The 23,427-nt window shown below is 45.1% G+C and overlaps 1 protein-coding gene across 1 annotated transcript in view; it reads right to left on the reverse strand.

The window, feature by feature from the left end:
• Window positions 1–23,427, reverse strand: part of LOC111950941 (RNA-binding protein Musashi homolog 2-like) — a 233,891-nt gene that overhangs the window by 37,559 nt on the left and 172,905 nt on the right. The window contains exon 7 of the mRNA XM_023968898.2: window positions 2,139–2,202. Within this exon, the coding sequence (XP_023824666.1) occupies window positions 2,139–2,202 (64 nt within the window). The remainder of the gene's footprint in view (window positions 1–2,138; window positions 2,203–23,427) is intronic.

The following is a 23,427-nucleotide window of genomic DNA, read 5'->3' on the forward strand; positions in this document are numbered from 1 at the left end:
GTTTGTGGCAGGCTGAGCACCCCTACAGGCTGACTTCTGTCATTGAGCGGTGCTTCCTCCGACACATTGGTGCAGCTGGCTTCCGGATTAAGCGAGCGGGTATTAAAAAGCGCGGCTTGGCGGGTCATGTTTCGGAGGACGCATGACTCGACTTTCGCCTCTCCCGAGCCCGTTGGAGAATTGCAGCGATGAGACAAGATTGTAATCACAAACTTGAGGAGAAAAAGGGGTAAAAAAAAGAGTAAAAATGTTGGCTACATTTGGTGTAGGCCTATCATTTTACTGCAAGAAATGCTTAATTCTGCAGGAGTTAATAGGCTATCAGGCTATGTGAGACGTTATACAGTAGACCTAGCCTACAGTCAGTGTCCAGATTTTGGGGCGGCAGGTAGCTTAGTGGTTAGAGCATTTTTCGGTTGCTGGATTGAATCCCCGAGCTGACAAGGTAAAAATCTGTCGTTCTGCCCCTGAACAAGGCAGTTAACCCACTTTTCCCCAGTAGTCCGTCATTATAAATAAGAATTTGTTCTTAACTGACTTGCCTAGTTCAATAAAAATGTAATCCATCTGAACAGTAGGCTACAGTTTCCTTAACATGCCATATTTGATGTCCCCGTCTTGTGACTGTCGAATTTGTATAGCGCCTGACAATCATCACACATATCATAGCCGGCACTGTCAGCCTCTCTACCACTTTTTATTTTACAATCTTTCCCAAACTGCCCTCCCTTCTCTTTATTGTCAATTCTCCATTTCACAGATTTTCTCTTATTGAATTCAACTCCGATATTGTCCTTTTTTCCACAGTGGATCAGCGTTAACTTTTTCTGCCCAAGTTCCCAAAAGCATTTTGCGTGTATATGGTGCGCATATAGTCAGCCCTAAAGTTTACGTTTACGCACTAGCCTAACACCAGATACAAATAATGAAAGAAAATCCTCAATATAGCCTATAGATGTGAATTGCACAAGAATCATACATTTATTTAAAAAAAAAGATGCATTGTTTTCTCGCTTTATTCAAACCACCCGCCCTTCATCCACAAAATATTTCATGACCCTAAACACGCCCGTCCAGCGGATATAACCGTGGGGACTGTGGGTTATGACTCAACCCGAGCATCACTAACGCACACACATTCACAAATGTGTGAACACACGCACAGAAAGGCACAAAAAAATCTGAGTAAAGCTCTACATCTGCTGATGTGGTTGGGCAACACTTTCACAGAGAGGTCTGCTTCAATGCTGAGGAGATCGTGTTTGTGATATGACTATTTGGAGAAAAGCTGGGTAGTGTGAGAGACAGAGGGGAAGTGTCTGGCCTCAGTGTGTATATGAGGTGGAGAGGAAATGCCTGTCAGCAGCTGGACGACACACACTCCTCTCTGAGAGGAGAGGAGAAGAGGGAAGTGCTAACAAGCAGCCGTCTAGCCGGCTAACGTAATGGCTGCAGCTAACTGGCCCTTATAATGGCTGCACTACTGTGGCTTTTTCAGTCACCATACTATCCATCACATCAGCATTGCTGCACATCACTATAGACCACAGACTGTCTGTCAGCTGTATATCAGGTCTTTTAGTGTCTTTTAGCCTGCAATTGGTAGTGTTTCTGGCTGTGGAGATGGTCCAATTGTACTGCAGGGAGAGGGAGATGGAGACAGTCTGTCTTTGGAAAGTCCTCTGCTTTATAGAGAAACCTCCCCCTAATCCCAGATAAAGAGCAGATAAGAGAGAGATAAAGACAGCGCTGCTCCTGGGCCTTATCTCTGCTGTTATCTCCCAGCGCAGTGAGCGGTAGTGCTATAGGCAGGCAGACAGGCAGGCAGCACCCACGGCTGGCTCCATAACCCCCTACATACACCCAGAGAGAAGGAAGAGCCATGCCTGTCTCTACACGACACCCACCACCACCACCGTCTGTAACATCAGGCACACCTCAGCCTGCCATAGCTTTTAAATAGCATTCTATTGATTTTTAAAGGACGTTTTCCAGTGTCTGGATAAGCACTGTAATAGGTTGGCACCTTGTGAAATGAATCACCCAGTGTTGTTTAACAAGGGAAAATGCCACAGAAATTTGCTATTTTCTGTCCCATGAATACACGTAAAAGAAAAACACAAGGGATGTTAACATACAGATGGTGGACTTACCTCTATGTCTGTTAGTAGTTTTATCAAACATGAGCATGGCGTCTTCTACCTGAAAGACCAAAGAGGAAAACAGACATTAGTCTAAGGTCAGATAGGAGAGACATGGAAGAGACATACACTGGTGATTACTTCTGTACTGTGGTAAAGATGCAAAGATGGGTAAAGAGGTTAAGGAGTGTGTATCCTTCAATGTGGGACAACGGACAGTCTTCCTCAGGGAACCATAGACAGTTTGAGTCAACCAGGTAGACACACCTCACTGCAACAACCAACCCCAGCCTCCTCTGCTCCACCAGGTAGCAGCATGATCCATGGTGATATCAACTCTCATCATGTCGTTCAATAAAGCCACACAGAGAGACAGACGGCAAATGTTTATCCTCACACATCTCACGACAGATTGGAAGACAGAAATCTGTTCCCTATAATTCAGAAGAAGTGGTAAAAACAACGTTGAATTTAGGCAGCCTCATTTTCATTGTCGATTCTTGTTGAGAGAACAACACAAAGAAGAGGAGGAAAAAAACAGCACCGTACAAAATCACAGAGGGGGAGATAGGGCAACGAGAACCACACATTCCCCGGTTATGGTCGCTAGGTAACGTGCGGTGTGGAGCGGAGCAGGCTGTGTGCTGGGGAGGTTTTGGCAGCGCAGTGTGGTGTGGTCCGGTGGGGGTGGGGGGGCGAGGCGCGGCGGGGCGGGAGGGTGGCAGGGCGGGAATGCGGGGAGGGCCATGTGGAGCAAGGGAAGAGATGAGAAGAGAGGAGCAGGGGGCTGGCTCAGATGGAACTGCCTGACTTGATAAAGAGGAGCTCTGCCAGGCCCTGCCACACTGCTGCTGCCACGCTGCAAACCTGCCACAGGATGTAGGCACTAGTCTACTGCAGCTCTCTACCACCCACATGCTAGGCCTGCTGTACTATGACCACCTCCAAATGGACATTGACCTAAACCACCTGCTTAGCTCTGTAGTATGCCATTCACACGGTCTCATGTATTTGTCAGCTGGTAAATAGGCAATTGGATGATATCTCATTGGTCTTTTGTAGCTCAGTTGGTAGAGCCTGGTGCTTGTAACGCCAAGGTAGTGGGTTCAATTCCCAGGACCACCGATATGTAAAATGTATGCACGAATGACTGTAAGTTGATCTGGATAAAAGCATATACTAACTGGCATGTATTATTGCCTAGGATTTACTCTTTTCACACCTATAGTCATCCAATTTCAAAGAACACATCAGCCCTGCAAAACACATTTCCTATAAATAATATACAGCCTACACTGGTAAATAGTAGTATGTGCCCTGAAGCTGATAGAATTAAACAATAAGGCCCGAGGAGGTGTGGTATATGGCCAATATACCATGGCTAAGGGCTGTTCTTAAGCACAACGCAAAGTGGAGTGCCCGGATACAGCCGTTAGCCGTGGTATATTGGCCATATACCACAAATCCCTGAGGTGTCTTATTGCTATTATAAACTGGTCATCAACGTAATTAGACCAGTAAATATACTTTTTTTGTCATACCCGTGGTATACGGTCTGACATATAATGGCTTTCAGCCAATCAGCATTCAGGGCTCAGACCACCTGGTTTATAATGTCTATTATAAAACTGGTTGTTTGGATCCTGGATGCTGATTGGACAAGCAGCATTTCAAGCCGTGCTGTATTGGCCGTCACAGACATACCTATCCCTGCTAACAGTTCCATCTGATAATGATCACTCCGCTTTCATAAGAGTATCATGTTCATGTAGCAGTCCCAATCATCTCTTGTCTTTATCTCAACGAGCACATTATTTACCCTTGCTTCCAGCCTAGCATTTAGTTTGGTACAGCGGGGTTAATATAAGCCTCACTGTCTGCCTTTCCGACCTCAGGAACAATGTTTCACTTTTGAATTTCGGTGCCCAGATGAGACAACTTTTTCTGAGCCAGTCAAAATCACACACCAACGTCATTATCATGGACATATCCAAGTAAATGCCGATAGAAAAAATGCTCAAACAAATGAAAATGCTCTAGTGTACTGTCATTTCAGGTTCAATGTTTGACGTGACTGAGTTAGCAGAAGTTGGCTAGCTAGCTAGCAAGTGACAAGAACGTTATCCAGCCTGCTTAGCAACCATTTTGTTTTAAATCAAATCAAAGTTTATTTGTCATGTGCGCTGAATACAACAGGTGTAGGTAGACCTTACCGTGAAATGCTTACTTACAGGCTCTAACCAATAGTGAAAAAAAGGTATTAGGTGAACAATAGATAAGTAAAGAAATAAAACAACAGTAAAAATACAGGCTATATACAGTAGTGAGGCTATAAAAGTAGTGAGGCTACATACAGACACTGGTTAGTCAGGCTGATGTAGATGTAGATATGGTAGATAGATATGGTTAAAGTGACTATGCATATATGATGAACAGAGAGTAGCAGTAGCGTAAAAGAGGGGTTGGTGGGTGGTGGGTGGGACACAATGCAGATAGCCCGGTTAGCCAATGTGCGGGAGCACTGGTTGGTCGGCCCAATTGAGGTAGTATGTACATGAATGTATAGTTAAAGTGACTATGCATATATGATAAACAGAGAGTAGCAGCAGCGTAAAAAAGAGGGGTTTGGGGGGGGGGGGGGGGGGGCACAATGCAAATAGTCCGGGTAGCCATTTGATTACCTGTTCAAGAGTCTTATGGCTTGGGGTAAAAACTGTTGACAAGCCTTTTTGTCCTAGACTTGGCACTCCGGTATTGCTTGCCATGCAGTAAGAGAGAACAGTCTATGAATGGGGTGGCTGCGGTCTTAGACAATTTTTAGGGCCTTCCGCCGGGGCCGTACGCACTACCCGCTGTAGTGCCTTGCGGTCAGAGGCCGAGCAGTTGCCGTACCAAGCAGTGATGCAACCAGTCAGGATGCTCTCGATGTTGCAGCTGTAGAACCTTTTGAGGATCTCAGGACCCATGCCAAATCTTTTTGGTTTCCTGAGGGGAATAGGCTTTGTCGTGCCCTCCTCACGACTGTCTGGTGTGTTTGGACCATTCTAGTTTGTTTTGATGTGGACACCAAGGAACTTGAAGCTCTCAACCTACTCCACTACAGCCCCGTCGATGAGAATGGGGGTGTGCTCGGTCCTCCTTTTCCTGTAGTCCATAATCATCTCCTTAGTCTTGGTTACGTTGAGGTATAGGTTGTTATTCTGGCACCACCCGGCCAGGTCTCTGTCTTCCTCCCTATAGACTGTCTCGTCGTTGTCGGTGATCAGGCCTACCACTGTTGTGTCGTCTGTAAACTTAATGATGGTGTTGGAGTCATGCCTGGCCATGCAGTCGTGGGTGAACAGGGAGTACAGGAGGGGACTGAGCAACTATGCAAAAATAATTAACGACTGGGTCGCGTCTGTAGCAACATGACCAAAAGTCAATGCCATTTACCTGTGACTGTATTCATGACACAGCACTGCCTCTTGTGCCTTATTGCTTAGATACAAACGCCTAGTGGAAATACTAGCATAGCCTTGTAAAATGAAGAGGCCTATAGGCCATCAACGTAGTGTATTATAGGCTTCCCACGTTCAGTGATGTTAAGATAGCCGTGTGTCTGTCTGTTATTATGACACTGCAGTGGGAGGACAGGTGTCAGGCAGCTTATTCAACGCAGGACACAAGTTCAGCAGTGATGTGGCGTTTCTCCTCTGCTTCAGGGCTCTTCAATGCAGCCATTCAGGCAGAGCACAACTCTATGGCTCTATCTGATAGAAGGTTAAGGACCTCTTCACCGCTCACACAAAACCCCTCCACACAGTCTCACTCCAGGGAAGGAGAAATCTCTCTCTCTCTCTCTCTCTCTCTTCCCTCCTCCTCTCTCACTCTTTCCTTTCTCCTGGCTGGCTGAAAAGAAAGGTTCAAAGGATAATGCATCTTATCACTATGTAAAAGGGGAGTGGGGACCCCAGTGGAGTGGCTGGCCTTTTGTGACAATGAAGAAAAGAGCCCTAGTCTATTTATTCAGTGTATGTTACGTTAGCTATAGACTGGAGCAATGCAGTCCTCTGGCTTTGTGTCCACCAAGAAAGAGCACCACGCTCTACAAAGGCAGTCTGGGGCCAAGAATCAAGACTAGTTCACCTTTAATAACTAAGGATCATGAAAACACGTATTCATTGAATTACTGCTACACAAACACACTTGAACCTACAGGAGAGCATGCACATGACTGTTGAGCTAACGACTACATGGCAGATTCAAGCAGCCAGTTAGGATGAGGCAGTACAGGTGACAGACACACAGTGCCACCAACACTTCCCACCAAGCAGAAGTTAAAATGGTAATCGGCTCATTCTTGTATTTAAGTTGAATATAGAGCTTGTGCTAGCTAGGGTGATTTACTAAATACCTGTCGAGGTTGAACCTGAGGACAAGATGGGTTGAGAGTATTGGGGAATGCAGATTGACTCAGGTGGAGGAGGTTTGCACTCTAAGCAGGAAAAACACAAAGGGAAGGTAATCAAACCCTTGTTTAGATCCCAGGACCCCGGCGGGAAGGCTTATCCTGTTCCTGTCAGATAATATGATGCTAAACGTCCACTCCCGGACAACCTTTCCACCCGGGCCAATGCATCAACTAAATCTATAAGTATGAAAAACCTTATAAAAACGCCCAGTCAGTCTCTGTGGTACATGTCTCTGTGCTTATTGATGCTTCTGTCCTTGGATAAATAATTCAAACAGCAGCCAATTTGAATTATTTATCCAAGGACAGAAGCATCAATAAGCACAGAGACATGTAGCATTTTTGGGCTGAAAAAGCGACAGGGGGATATTTAAGGGCTAAGGAAATGCATTATGACAGCAGTTTAGATCAGCGGCAATCACCCCATTATTTACATTCAGCACATAACAGATAGGAATCAGAGGAGCTTCCCCGGGATCTGGGGCTAAGAACACCACAGCTCACTGTCCACTGGGACAGGAACACAGTGAGGTCTCTGCTGCAATACAATGGGGGGATGATTTGTATGTGACTATTTTGAATCCCTTCCCTTGACTCTACGTCAAGGCCCAGTCAGTGTCTCTGTGAAACGTAGACTTCCAGAAACCAGAGGATAAAGAGGGAAAGATTTTGTGGTGGTGAAGGAGACGCTGAGTCATAAGATTTATATGTTTGATTAGTCATGAGGGGAGGCAGAGTGCAGACTACTACTGCTTTGGGACACAGAATGGTAACAATGCATTCGGAAAGTATTCAGACCCCTTGACTTTTTCCATATTTTGTTATGTTACAGCCTTATTCTAAAATGCATTAAATAAAGAAATGTCCTCATCAATCTACACACAATACCCCATACAGATTTTGGAAATGTTTGCAAATGTATATAAAAAAAAAAAAATATATTTACATAAGTTTCAGACCCTTTGCTATGAGACTCCTTTTTCCAATGATCATCCTTGAGATGTTTCTACAACTTGATTGGAGTCCACCCGTGGTAAATTCAATTGATTAGAAATGATTTGGAAAGGCACACACCTGTCTATATAAGGTCCCACAGTTGACCGTGCATGTAAGAACAAAACCCAAGCCATGAGGTTGAAGGAATTGTACGTAGAGCTCAGAGACAGGATTGTGTCGAGGCACAGATCTGAGGAACGGTACCAAAACATTTCTGCAGCATTGAAGGTCCACAAGAAAACAGTGGCCTCCAGCATTCTTAAATGGAAGAAGTTTGGAACCCCAAGACAAAGCTTTCCGCCCGGGCCAAACTGAGCATTTGGGGGAGAAGAGCCTTGGTGACCAAGAACCCAATGGTGACTCTTACAGAGCTCCAGAGTTCCTCTGTGGAGATGGGTGAACCTTCCAGAAGGACAACCATCTCTGCAGCACTCCATAAATTAGGCCTTTATGGTAGAGGCCAGACGGAAGCCACTCCTCAGTAAAAGGCACATGACAGCCCGCTTGGAGTTTGCTAAAAGGCACCTAAAGACTCTTAGACCATGAGAAACAAGATTCTCTGGTCTGATGAAACCAAGATTGAACTCTTTGGCCTGAATGCCAAGCGCCACGTCTGGATGAAACCTGGCACCATCTCTACGGTGAAGCATGGTGGTGGCAGCATCATGCTGTGGGGATGTTTTTCAACGGCAGGAACTGAGAGACTAGTCAGGATCGAGGGAAAGATGAACAGAGCAAAGTACAGAGAGATCCTTTATAAAAACCTGCTCCAGAGCACTCAGGACCTCAGACAGGACAACGACCCTAAGCACACAGCCAAGACAACGCAGGAGTGGCTTCAGTACAAGTCTCTGAATGTCCTTGAGTGGCCCAGCCAGAGCCCGGATTGAACCCAATCTAACATCTCTGGAGAGACCTGAAAAAAGCTGTGCAGCAAAGCTCCCCATCCAACCTGACAGAGCTTGAGAGGATATGCAGAGAAGAATGGGAGAAACTCCCCAAATACAGGTGTGCCAAGCTTGTAGCGTCATACCCAAGAAGATTTGAGTCTGTAATCGCTGCCATTGGTGCTTCAACAAAGTACTGAGTAAAGGGTCTCAATACTTATGTAAAAGTGATGTTTAATTTTTAATTTTTTTAAACATTTGCAAAAATTTCTAAAAACCTGTTTTTCCTTCATCATTATGGGGTATTGTGATGAGGGGAAAAAATAACAATTGAATCAATTTTAGAATAAGGCTGTAACATAACAAAATGTGGAAAAAGTCAAGGGGTCTGAATACTTTCCGAATGCACTGTAACTGAACACGCTGTCAATGACTCTGAAGTACTATGGGTCTTCTTTCACATTTGTTTTACAAGACTCATATTATTTAACAATGCTCTCAATGAACAAAGCGGAAATAGCTGCTTCAATGACCCTGGACAAGCTTGTGACAACCCTCTCAATTAATTGTTTTACAGAGAAAATGAATATCGCTGTCTCTCGGCTCTTCTCCCTGCAATGTGCAGCATGCACACTCCAGTGGTTTTACTAGTAGTGCTTTAACAAGGAACAGCAGGCCAAACTTCACATCCAGGAAACACTTGTAATTACACAGCAGTGAGGGACGTAAGTGTCACGTTCTGACCTTAGTTCTTTTGTTATTTCTTTGTTTTAGTATGGTCAGGGCGTGAGTTGGGTGGGTTATCTATGTTCGTTTTTCTATGTTGGTTTTTTCGTTTGGCCTGGTATGATTCTCAATCAGAGGCAGGTGTCGTTAGTTGTCTCTGATTGAGAATCATACTTAGGTAGCCTTTTTCCACCTGGGTTTCGTGGGTGGTTGTTTTCCGTGTCAGTGTTTGTTCCACACGGAACTGTTTCGGTTTGTATTTCACGTATCGTTTATTGTTTTGATTCTGTGTTCGTTCGTTATTAAAGAAAATGAACACGTACCCCGCTGGGCATTGGTCCTCCGATCCTTGTTACTACTCCTCTTCAGATGAGGAGGAGGACAGCCGTTACAGTAAGAGAGAAACCCAAAATGTCTGACACAAAACAACTTCAGTACACCCCCTCCTCCCCTTCAGTACAGGGACACCATGAAGACAGCTGGGATGTCTGATAGTGACCAGGCATGGTGGTCGTTGTCAACAAGAGCAGGAGAGCAGGCCACTGTGTCCCTTAGAAGAGTAGAGTTGGAGATCCAGTCCACACAGAACTCCTGGTATGTAAGGAACCTGGAACCTGAACCAGGGCTGCTAGTAATTTCCTGACCCCCTTAGGCTGGGAGGCAGCTGTTCAATAGTGTGTTCAGACACTAATGTTCCATACCTGCTCTGCTCCTATCTTGACTTACTGTACTGTCTAGACTAGTCTGTGTTGGTGGAAATTCTCATACTGGAAAGCATCACTTCATGGGATCACTTTCTCCCCAGTAAAAAATGAGATGGCCCTCACTGCAGTCCATTGTCCTACACCTTGACCCCTTTCACACTCACCTGGTCATGATGACACAAATCAGTGACCTGTAATATACACAGCCTATAAGCATGATATTCCTTCATAACGCTAAATGTGAGTGTTGTGAGCCAGGCAAAAGGGTATCCGGTCATTTGGTGTCTAAAGCTGTGCTCTGACCGGAGGAACAATCAACAGTGAATTGCCTGAGTGATAGTGGATTGGAGAGGCGTATATATTTGATTTACATTTTGAGTTCCATTACTAAAGACACAGGTGGCAGAAGAAAAGGCTATATACTGTAAGACTACAAAATATTCAGTCAACCTTTATTATTCAACCAGAATCATACATACATATAATTATACAGTATACGCTTTGTGACTCTACTAAGGCTTTTTCTTATGTTGACATTAACAAAATGGCTGAAGAAAAACACTTGAGGAAGACAATTCCTAAAATCTGTCAGAATTAAATATTTATGAGGTCCCACGCTCTGCATCCAACGATGTCGCTATGATGCATATTCTAGCAGGGACCTTTGTGTGTCATAGAATGCCTCCGGGTGCCACGGCGATGGCTTCAACAGATCCTCCTGCAGCACTGAGCAAAGCCATCAGCACAACAAATATGCACAATTAGAGAGGGAGTCACAGAATGGCGAGTCTGACCAATGGACTGACACAGAGAGCAGTCAGGCAGACTGCATTACTACTATGATGGAACGGTGTCTTCAGTTCACAGTCCTCCCCTAGCCTCGCTCTGTCTCAGTCAGTCCCGCGTGCCAGTGCATGGCCCTGGGCTGGGAGAGGAGTAGTCCATGCAGTTAGCTAAGTATGCAGGAAGGGGTAACTAGGATGACTAGGCCCTGTCCATCAATCCCTCTCTCTGTTCCTGTGCCAGGCTGCAGAGAACTGTGCATTACGGGGTCATTTGATTAATAAGGCTTCATTGCGCCAGCCAGGCAGCCCGTTCCCCCTCCACCACACTCGAGCAGAGAGCCTCCTCTCCTCTTTCTGTCGGAATGGAGTATGCCTGCGAGCCACCTCCGCGTAACAGCCGATCGAGCCTTGGCCCCTCCCTCGTGAGAAAGAACCAGACAGGCTGGGAAATATTGTGCTTTCCAGCTCAAATAGTAATTGGAGAGGTGAGAAATCCCTGTGCCCTGGAGGTAACAGTTTAACATGTAGGACTTACTTAAAGTGCTGCCTTTTTCCCTTTGCCAAGGCAAGGCAATCAGCTTTCTCTTTTAGCAGACATATGAATTTCACGGCAGTCTCACAAGCTGCCCCCATCCTCTTCCCTCTCCATCTCTCTCATATGCATGCTTGTGTATATGGTAATTATATTAATCAGTAGAAAAGGTGGTTAGTAAATCTGCTAATTGGTATGTAAATAAGATCCTCCTGACACTGGCAAGCCCACAATCATGTTAATTTCAAATAAATATAAATATGTCAGTTTTCATTTAGACCGAGAGCAACAGCAGGCAACAACATGTTCAGGAGATGATGACCAAGGTTGCTGTGTTCCTCTTCTCTCTCCCTCCCTCTCTCCTCTCTTCTCTCCTCTCTCCTCTCTCCCTCCCTCTCTCCTCTCTTCTCTCCTCTCCTTTATTAAATGAGGATTTGCACTATCCGTATTATATAATTCAGCAGCCCTTCTCTGGTTTTGAAAGGCTGGTTTAACTAGATTTCCATTTCTTGAAGCCGATCGATGGCTAACCAAAGAGACAGGGTGCAAGAGACCAAGTCAGAGTAATAAAAAAAATAAAAAAATGGTATCTTTGCCCTTTTTTCCCAAGCTGTGAAAGTAGGTGATGGCCATGAAGCAGGGAGCTGCACTTCAATTCCCTCTTTGTTACCAGTGAGAATGCTTCTCATGGATGCAATAGGCTCTCTGCTATGCCGCCAGGCCGTTGTCTGTGTCTATGTGTGAACTAACAGTATGACATCCCTATTAACATTGTGATGCACACGTTCATTGAATAACCAACTGGAAAATAAAATGTGATAACACGATTTCTCTTTTCATGAGTAATCATGTTCAAGATAGCGTGGTCTGATGTACACGCATCCAATGAACAAAATCTTGGTCCTCTCAGCTGAGCTAGACATTGTATACCGTGTTATCTATAGGTGTATGATACGGATAAAAGGCTTTAGAGTCTTCAGTTGAAAAGCATTCAATTCAATTACAGCTGCCAATATCCCCCAATATCCGAGCCACCTGCAGTGTTTAACTTAGATTAGGTTTAAGTTATTTTAAAGGCCATTTCAATAATATGACATTTCTCGTCACAATGGGAATGAATGAATGCCAATCGAATCTGTTTTTTTTCTCCCTCTCTTTAATGCAAAACGCTGTCGTCTGTCGTTCTTGATAGCTCGTCTCTCTTTGTCAGCATAAATGCAGGAGCCCCTATTTGAATACAGTTTCACATCCCTCTATTTATTAAAGCTTGGATTAACATGACAGACGGTTTTGTCTGGGGAGTCTTTAATATGGCTCAGAGAAGCGATCCCAGCGACAGTAATAGGCTCCAGCTAATATACTTGAGTGATGCTGGTTTCCCAGAGTTATAAAGCAGAACAATAGTGGGGATCTGAAGCATGAATACAAAGGTGGGATTGTAGGAGGGGAAACCAGGGAGGAGCTGGCCCACTGGAGAAGAACACACAATCACTCCATAGTGCTCCTGGAGAAGATTAAAACAAAGAGACGGGGAGCGAAAGGTCAGAGGCAGCCGGAGAAGAAAGATGAGGTGGCAACTTGAAATCTCTCTCTTTCTCTAGTGAGACAAAGTTTATTCTAACCTAACGCCATTGCAAACGCAGGAGCAGGTGCTAGACATTCTTCGCACTTTACACTGAAAACTACCCCTGCTTGCAGGAGTATTCTCTCTTTCTTAAAGCTTTAGGTGGAATTTGAAAAGCTGTTCCTTGTCCTAAGGAATTATTTCCATCAGAAACATGTAATGGTGTAACACAATAGAGAAAGGCTTCCATAGTATTTGGTGTTATAATGAGGCATTACGCTCCTACTTTGTCTGGCTCTATTTAGAGGGCAGTTCAAGGTTACACAGAGCCTCATGTTACTCAGTGAATGAAACACATTCCATCTTCTGACTCCCGGTTCAAAGCAGTCTGTGAATAGCCTCCTACTTCCTGGTCTCTTCTCTCTATTTGAATAATTCTGGGGATTAAAGACAGAACGTGCTGCATCCCAAACACTGTTGAATCACCCTGGAGCAAATCATAGTACTGATTTGAACTGAGCCGCAACCGGCCCAGCTCTCTTTCCCCAGGTCTTTTCACTTTGCATCTTCTCTTCATTCCCCCAGTCCATTTTCTCTGTCTCGCACATTACCAAGTCCACGCCAGAAATCAACTGTGTTTTTCCTCCCTTTTCTTAGGCCGGCTAGTGATCCGTAGGGGAGAGCGGCAGTGAGGTTTGTTAAAAGATCAAACACACATCTGTTAGTAGTGAGATTGGGGGGATTGTTACTCATTCCCCAAACCTCTGGACTCTAATTACCTCCCCTCTGATGCTGGCCCCATGCCAGCTGCCATTAGTGCAGGGCAGAGTTGAGGCACACACGGACACACATGCACTCGGTACACACACACACACACACACACACACACACACACACACACACACACACACACACACACAACAACACCACACACACACACCACACAAACACCCACACACACACACACAACACAGCCTCAGAATAGCCCACCATATGATACATTGGTCCAGCAGTGATAGAGAGAGACGCCAAAAACATCTCCACTGATACAGATAATCCTATCCTAGCTCTGCACCCCACTGTAACCCAGCCTACCAGGCACATGTACAGAGGAAGGGAATGATTCACAGGACACAGAGGATTTACCTGAGGTCACATCCTCTATAGTTGTACTACAGCCTACATGTAAGATAGAGAGCTTCTGGTGCCAACTGAAACAATGTGCTGCTGTATATTTACCAGTCCTTCATAGTCCCTCACCTAACACACCAGAGCCAATTTTTGTTTGTGTTGGTTACTCTCCTACTCAAAGAGGTGAGTGAATATATAATACATAAATAATTATAAACTGGGTGGTTCGAGCCCTGAATGCTGATTGGCTGACAGCTGTGGTATATCAGACCGTATACCACGGGTATGACAAAACATTTATTTTTACTCTTCTAGTTACGTTGGTAACCAGCTTATAACAGCAATAAGGCACCTCAGGGGTTTGTGGTATATGGCCGATATACCACGACTAAGGGCGGAATCTAGGCACTCCGTGTTGTGTCGTACATAAGAACATCCCTTAGCCGTGGTATATTGGCCATATACCACACCCCCTCTGGCCTTATTACTTAATTCTAATATCCCCACCTGAGCCAGCAGTCATAGCTGAGCTGTAGGGGTTTATAGGGTGTGTTTGATTGATAGATGTATTATGAGTATAGATAATACCATGTAAGGTATTTAGCTCAGGGAGGTATGGTATTGGATGTAGTCTATAAAGCTGTATATAAACAGGTGTATGAATGACAGGACATCATGTCAGTGGGCTGATGGTTGATGCCGTCCCAGTCCCCAGCCCTGCGCTGTACTGTGAGCTGGGGGTAAGTCGTGCTCCTCTCTCTCTGACAGGCGGGAGGCCTGGGTCCCACGCCATCCTCTCTGAGCTGAGCCAGACAAGCAGGTAATTCATCATCGTGCTGAAGGCTACCCAAGGTGCCTGATCAGCCCTTCATAAGGATCCCACCTCCCACAGCAAGGTCTCTGTTTGGAAAGTGACCTGCAGTCTCTAACCGTCCTCCCCACATCCCCTCCCACCCTCGCCCCAAATTTCCCAGCTCCAAATTACCACGACAACATTAGAATTCTCATGCTGGCTGATGACAACCGAGCGGATATGTCACAGGTCTGCAGAATGTCATTTTAGCCCCAATTTATACATTCACATTATGAAGCCACAGAAAGATGCAGGAGGAAGGAGAAATGTTCACCAAACCACCCAAGGCTAGGGGTTTAAATGTGTTTTTGTATCCCACTCTTTGTACAGCGAACGCAATATTAGACGAACACAAAGATTACATGCATGCAAAGAGATTTTCAATAGACCCATTGTTGCTACACTGTGAATGTAATATTCTGTTATTCATTCAGAAGCCAATTCCAATACTGTCGCTTTGTCAATTTTCTCTCATTGAAGACTGAAAATTTGAAATAACAATGACAGCTCAAGGACAAAAGACATTAATAAGTCCTTTGATGGTATAGAAAGGTATAATAATATATTTTCCCACTCTGCTCGGCCTTGTTAGAATGGCAAATACTCATTTTGAGAAATAAGAGTTAAAAATTATCCAAAGGCCCATCAGTAAATCATTCCCATAGCTCTGCTCATGCCCTGTCTGTCTGCCTCAGCTCAAAGTAAACTATAACTGTAGGTGGTTGGTGGTTGGTGGTGAGTGACTGAGTGAGGTTGTCCCAATCAAGCTCTGTCTTGTTAGGGCTCTAGTCTGCAGTCAGGGGCTGTGGTGTCTGCCTGCCTGGGGCCTCTGGAACAGAGTCAATCAGAGGGAGCACCAGTTTTGGGACTCAGTGGGAGGTGTGCAACTGCAGGCAGAGGAGGGCCTCTCTATGTGGCCGGCTCAGCATGTCACCCAGCACACACACACACACTGGGAGACCTGCCAATCAGTCTGAAGACTATACATCACCATAGTAGATTGTACCAGACGGGCCAGGAGCCACAGGATATGGGGCTCACTGCCTGCTTGGTAGTGTGTTATGTTGTAGTGTAAATTTGCTCTAAAGGGAGTTTGAAATCCCACTACTTAAAACTAATAAGGGCCCCAATGAGTGTTAATGTCAATGAACTTTGAATAAAATTTAACCCATTGTTAAAGTAACTGTCTAGTGAAAATCTCACGTTTCATACCCAAATAATGTTGTTGACTCATCCTATAATCATATTTGTGGCCAGAGCATAAATTTTAGATTTTTTATTTTTTAAAACAACCTCAAACTGAGCTGGCCAATCAGCGGTCTAGAGGAGGATGAGCTGGCCAATCAGCGGTCTACTCACATTAATATTTTTAATGACTGGTATACGCCCACACCATTATATTGTTGGGGTATGCCCACACCATTCCAAAACAGAAAATATGTTTTTTAACATAGTTCATATTTTGTAAGGAAAACTATTTCACTCATATTGAAAGTAATTATGCTGTAAGTCATATTTCATAGAAATCTGAAAACACTCAAAAGTTAATTTAACAAATGCTTAAGGGCAATTCTTTTGTAGCTATCTTTTTTTGTAGATATCTAAACCCTTCCACTAAACTCATATTCTGCTCACAGATTCCATTCTTTGTTAGTCTCGTTGTTACTCAGCCCAGAACATGATAAAAAGCTGAATGCAATGACAGATAAAGGAGACATAGTAGTATCACGTTGTTCCTGAAAATACAGACTGATTCCCTGTCTCTCTCCAGCCTGCCATCTCATGACACCGGCACACCCGCTCACAACAGCCCCGCTCCCCCAGCCCTGTGATCTCCACTGTGTCAACAGGCAACACAAGCTGTCACACTGAATCACAGACGCTTTATCCCACCAAGCACTGCAAATGATCTACAAATGCATTTAGCATTGTCGTCGTCTACAGAGATTCATGAGATGGTGAGGTAATCATTCCTGATCTCTTTACACCTGACAAGGCACCTCTTGAAAGGCGTCATTTCTTCCCTCCCTCTTCCCTTCACTCTCTCCTCTCAGAAACACACGACTATATGTTAACACAAATCTGCAGGTATTCTCAGTGAGGCTGAGAATGTTGGAGCAGCTCAGGCAGAAGGGAGATCAAAGGCACCACTGACAGAGTAGGTAAACATGGAAATGTATTCAGCTCATCAAGAAATGTCACAACGTCCTGTCACTGGCTCCCCTATCGCAGTCTATATATCTCTCCTGATCTGGCTGTTATTAGCCAAGCAGAGCTGGGCTGGGCTGGGCTGGGCCGGGTGGGAGATGTCTGCCTCAGCCTCAGACAGGCCCCAGCACTAATTCAGGGGTTTGGACAGAGGAGATGCCAGATCCAAGTCGACCGTGTTACTCAACCAATGGACCTCACAAGCATCCTCCCCCTCCTCCCGCCTGGCGGCCTCACCCCACCTCTCTCCCAGTGATCGTCAAGGTCGGTGATTAGCTGTCACCCCTCCGCAGAGGCAGATAACACCCCACACAGCCTGCCTCGATCCCCGCAGGGAGAAACACACATGCACAAAGGCAAACGCATACAAAGACACTCACAAACACACATAAACCAAGAAGTAACACAAATGCACATGCACAGATACTCTAACGCTAACTCATAAATACACAATCACACATAGCTTACTCACCAACACTCACACAAATGCACACACTGCCCAAATGGTTACATATTTACTCTGTATTTCAGTACATTTACTCAGACTGAAGCCTTTCTGGTCCCCACAGTCTCTCTGGTAACAGTTCACTCTTGCCAGTTGATGCAAAAATCAACGTGAACAGAATTCTTTTCATAAGGTGCGTCTCCCAAAGAAAGGGTATCTGAGCCACTGGGGACTCAGAGAGAGAGTACATCCTCACATCTAGCCCACGTTCATTCCTTCCTGCTTTTAAAAAGGGGTCTCATTTCAAACAGAGACAGACAGAGAACTTCCACTGTTCAAAAGTTTCCCTGTGACTAATTGGAAGTCTTAATCACCCTTTCCTGTCCACAAAGAGCCGACAAACTGAAACACGGTGCAGAGTTCAATCAGCTTCAGAACTGTCAGAAAACCCTRGGTGAACATCTTTGATCATTTATATGATCATCAATGGAGAAGGCTTTAAGCTAAGACGTTATAATGGTTGAGAGGATCTCTCCGGGTCTCCATAGAGCTCCGTACTATTCCAGTGGGTCTCTGAGTAGGAGGAAACGTGTGTACAGAGCTTAGTCCAACGTAAGCACAGCTCCCAGTCAGATCCTTTGACAAACATGTCAGCGTGGCTTTTCCAGTAGCCAGCTCGCTTTTTTATTTTGCTGGAAAGAGCATGGGGCTTTGACTTAACTCCCTGGGAAATTAGCCTTGGAGTGGGTTTAATAACTGTTAGTTAACACAGGGCTGTGTAGCATTCTGTTAGAGGAGCTCCAACCCACAGTATCTGCTGTCGCTGCTCTGCTCTCCATCCATACTGTAGCAGACCACACAGTATGTTACAGTATGTAGCTCTACACTGGCCTGCCATCTAAATAAATAACCCAGGATGGGATCAATTTAGCTTCCCTCCCTTCCCTTATTGTCCCCTCCTGTCACAATACAAGGCAGGATTAAAATGTACAGTAGCAGATAAAAATATATTTTTTGCCTGCAATCCCTTATCTGGTGCCTTTAAGCATATTTTCTCAAGGGAACCTTGAACAATATTGGCTAATCATAGCATTTGTAGAATCAACCTATCATATGTGGGAATCACAACAAAAATGCCACACAGTGATGAGATGTCATTGTGAGGCAGGCAGAGAGGTTGTGAGGCGGCAGTCTGCAGACAGTGATGTGTGAGGCTGGGCGCTAGCTGCCCTGCCTCTGTGTGTACAGTACATATGGTGAGGCTAACGTTGCGCTGAGAAAGAGCAACACTAGGAAATAAGCCCTCCTGCTGAGGCCTGTTTTTAAGGCTGATTTGGCAGCTCAGCCCCGTACCAGTTGGCAGGCAGCAAGGCATGCCCCCAATCATCTGCTGATCATTCAATTACAACATGTTTTTATTTCATTTCAATTTAACACTCTCGGATGATATGCAGAGAAATTTGTATCACATAGAAATGCCTGCATTTGTGTCACGTAGATGTGCATTCCTCTTAAAGCTAGAGCTCACTGTGCTGTCCAGAGAGGAGACTATCGAGATAGTCTTCCGGCTACAGAAGTGATGAACCATCAAACCATTGAATATCAAGTTAATAATGGTATTTCTAAGTAATATTTGAGTAATATATCGATTATATCATTAGTTTACGACTATACATTTACCCAAATGAACATGACAAACGAGTTATTACAGCTTACTAAACTCTATATCTTGCAGTTCCAGAAGTAAATGTGAGTAGCTGAACCCAGGTCAGTCAGAAGGCATAGTCCCCTAAGATTCCTCCCTCCCTCCCTATAGGCCAATAATGGCCTGTGGGATAGCTAAGTATGAAGTGTGACCATGTTTTTCTCAGCAAAATAAGCCGTATGATCCAGATCGAAGGCCTAATGGGTTTTATAGATCAACAGCATGGATTTTCTCTCTGTCTCCATTCCTACCTGGCTTAAGTTGAATTCAACTCAATTAAATCAACCGGTGAGCCCAAGAGTTCACGGAGAACGCAATCACTCATCTTTGGGGCGGGCCACTTCATATGGGCAAAAACAGCCCTATTTCACACCCACTCAAACAGACACCATTAGGCCATTCACTTCAGTAGAGTGGCTCGGTCAATACGCTTTCCGTTTTAGAGCCTCTGTTTTAATTACTAGGGGATCTCAAGGTGACATCTAAAACTCTCCTTACTGAGAGGGACAGATACTAGGAGGCTTTCGACCAAAGAAACTCAATGTTTCCTTTACTTGAGATGCATTTAGAGTGTCAATGTGAATTTCAGCGATATGAAGTGAGAATATGAGAGTAAAACCTTGGCAGTTGTGAAGAGGGAATCTCCTTGACTGAACCTTCCGTCTCCCTCCTCACGGGCAACCAGCAGTCAGCAGCCAGCACAGGAAACCTCTCATACATACATCACGTTCAACGGCACTTCTCCTGCTTACATGACGCATGAACGCCCCCTCCACTAGTTCCATATTTCATGAGCTACTATGGTAAATAGGCAGGCTATAGTAAACACGCCGCTCACAGCAATGACAATTTCCTTTTGAATAATGCATCCCTGTGGGTCTCCTAATGGATTGAAAGCTTCCCTGTTTGAAGAGACAGGAGCAATAACCAACACTAAAAGAATAAACAGAATTAATGAGCAGTGGTGAATACCCCTGGCCAATTCTATCTTCCACCTAACCTTTGTCTTTGGTCAGATTCATTTATTAATGGATGCGAGAGCGGGGTTTTTGAGTCTTGTCCATGATTGCACATTTGACAGATATGTAAATGATGCAGTGGGAGATGGAGGCTGTGAAACAGGCTTTGATCTGCTATTCCACCAGCCACGTTCGACAACAAAAGAAAGGAGAGAAAATCCTGAGCTCCGACAGGCCCTAGCTGTCTCTGATCCTGCTGCTCTCCGTCCTGGCTGGTCCGGCTTTTGCCCTGACATCACTCTCCCTGTAGCCTAACACACAGCACCTCACCCTACATCACTCTCCCTGTAGCCTAACACAAGAGAGAGATAACACAACATACAGGAACTCAAATCATCTGTTCACAACTGATTTAGAATATTCTCACCAAATCAAATGTCGACGCATTATTTCCCAAGGGAATTCTCTTCGATTATAATCACAGCCGTATATTCCCCAAGCAGACACATCGATGGCCCTGAACGAAATTTATCTGACTTATGTAAACTGGAGAACACACACACCCTGAGGCTGCATTCATCGTAGCTGAGGATTTTAACAAGGCTAATCTGAAAAAACAAAACTCCCTAAATCTCTATCAGCATATCGAATTGTGCTACCAGGCCGCTGTAAACACCTTGGATCGTTGTTATCTAATCTCCCGCGACGCATATAAGGCCTCCCCGCCCTCCTTTCGGAAAAAGTGACCAAGCTCCATTTTGTTGCTTTCCAGCTACAAACAGAAACTAAAACAAGCAAGCTCCCGCGCTCAGGTCTGTTCACAGCTGGTCGACCAATCTGATTCCACGCTTAAAAGACTGCTTCGATCACGTGGAATTGGGATAATGTCTCGCATTGCGTCACAACAAAATTCACGAATAGCTGATTCGTGAGCGAGTTCATTAGAAAGTGCATTGACGATGTCGTACCCACAGCAACGATTAAAAACATTCCCAAACCGAAACCGTGGATTGATGGCAGCATTCGCGTGAAACACTGAAAGCGCGACAACTGCTTTTAAACACGGGCAAGGTGACCGGAACAATGACCGAATACAAACAGTGTAGCTATATCCTCCGCAAGTAATCAAACAACGCTAAGTGCCAGTAATAGAGACAAAGTAGACTCGCAATTCAACAGCTCAAGCACAAGAGGTATGTGGAAAGGGTCTACAGTCAATCACGGATTACAAAGAAAAACACGCCCCGTCGCGGACCAGGATGTCTTGCTTCCCAGACAGACAAAATAATTTTTTTGCTCGCTTTGAGGACAATACAAGTGGCACTGCACAGACACGGCCGCTACCAAAACCTGCGGCTCTCCTTACTTAGCAGCCGAGGTGAGTAAAACATTAAACGTGTTAATCCTCGCAAGGCTGGCAGGCCACAGACGGCATTCCCAGCCGGCTCCTCAGAGCATAGCGCAGACCAGCTGGCTGGTGTGTTTAAGGACATATTCAATCAATCCTTATCTCAGTTGCTGTTCCACACATGCTTCCAAGAGGGCCACCATTGTTCCCTGTTTCCCAAGAAAGCTAAGGTACTGAGCATAAATGACTACCCGCCCGTAGCACTCACTTCCATCATCATGAAGTGCTTTGAGAGACTAGTCAAGGACCATGATCACCTCCCACCGCTAACTCTGACACCCTAGACCCTATCAGCTTCCAGCACATTATGCGTTCCACCAGACTACGAATGCAACCCACCATACTGCACACTGCCCTACCACCCCTGATGATGGAAAAGAGAATAACTATGTGAGAATGCTGTTCATCGATACAGCTCAGCATTTGAACTCGCATAGTACCCTCCAGAATCGTCACTCCCAAGATTCGAGCCACCATGCACTGGAGATCTCGCACCTCACCCGCCCGTGCTGAAACTGGGTCTTGGACTGCCTGACGGGCCGCCCCAGGTGGTAGGGTAGGTAACAACATTCCACCCCGCTGATCCTCAACACCGGGGCCCCACAAGGGTGCGTTCTGAGCCTCTCCTGTATCCTGTTCACCCAGACTGCGTGGCCATGCACACCTCAACTCATCATCAAGTTTGCGGACGACACTACAGTGGTAGGCTTGATTACCAACACGACAAGAACCGGCCTACAGGGAGGAGTGAGGGCCTCGGAGTGTGGTGTCAGGAAAATAACCTCACATCAACGTCAACAAAACAAAGGAGATGATTGTGGACTTCAGGAAACAGCAGAGGAGCACCCCCCTATCCAAATCGACGGGACAGTAGTGGAGAAGGTGGAATAGTTTAAGTTCCTCGGTGTACAATCCGGACAAACTGAATTGTCCCACCCACACAGACAGCGTTGTGAAGAAGGCGCAGCAAACTTCTACAGATGCACAATCGAGAGCATCTGTCGGGCTGTATCACCGCCTGGTACGGCAACTGCTCCGCCACAACCGTAAGCTCTCCAGAGGGTAGTGAGGTCTGCACAACGCATCACGGGGGCAAACTACCTGCCTCCAGGACACCTCACCACCCGAGTCACAGGAAGGCCATAAAGATCATCAAGGACAACAAGCACTCGAGCCACTGCCTGTTCACCCGCTATCATCCAGAAGGCGAGGTCAGTACAGGTCATCAAAGCAGGGACCGAGAGACTGAAAAACAGCTTCTATCTAAGGCATCAGACTGTTAACAGCCACCACTAACATTTAGTGGCGCTGCCAACATACTGACTCAACTCCAGCCACTTTAATAGATGGAATTGATGGAAATTATGTAAAATGTATCACTAGCCACTTTAAACAATGCCATTAATATAATGTTTACATACCCTACATTACTCATCTCATATGTATATGTATATACTGTACTCTATATCATCTACTGCATCTTGCCATCTTTATGTAATACATGTATCACTAGCCACTTTAAACTATGCCACTTTATGTTTACATCCCTACATTACTCATCTCATATGTATAGACTGTAACTATACATCTACTGCATCTTGCCTATGCCGTTCTGTACCATCACTCATTCATATATCTTTTGTACATATTCTTTATCCCTTTACACTTGTGTGTATAAGGTAGTAGTTGTGGAATTGTTAGGTTAGATTACTTGTTGGTTATTACTGCATTGTGGGGAACTAGAGCACAAGCATTTCGCTACACTCGCATTAAACATCTGCTAACCATGTGTATGTGACAAATATTTGATTTTGATTTGATTTGACAGTGGCATACAGTCAGGGTAGACAGTGACTGCAGTCAGGGTAGAAAGTGATGCGTCAGGGTAGACAGTGATGCAGTCAGGGTAGACAGTGCACATGCGTCAGGG

The sequence above is a fragment of the Salvelinus sp. IW2-2015 genome, linkage group LG23, assembly GCF_002910315.2.
Source record: "Salvelinus sp. IW2-2015 linkage group LG23, ASM291031v2, whole genome shotgun sequence".
In the NCBI taxonomy this organism is placed as follows: domain Eukaryota; kingdom Metazoa; phylum Chordata; class Actinopteri; order Salmoniformes; family Salmonidae; genus Salvelinus; species Salvelinus sp. IW2-2015.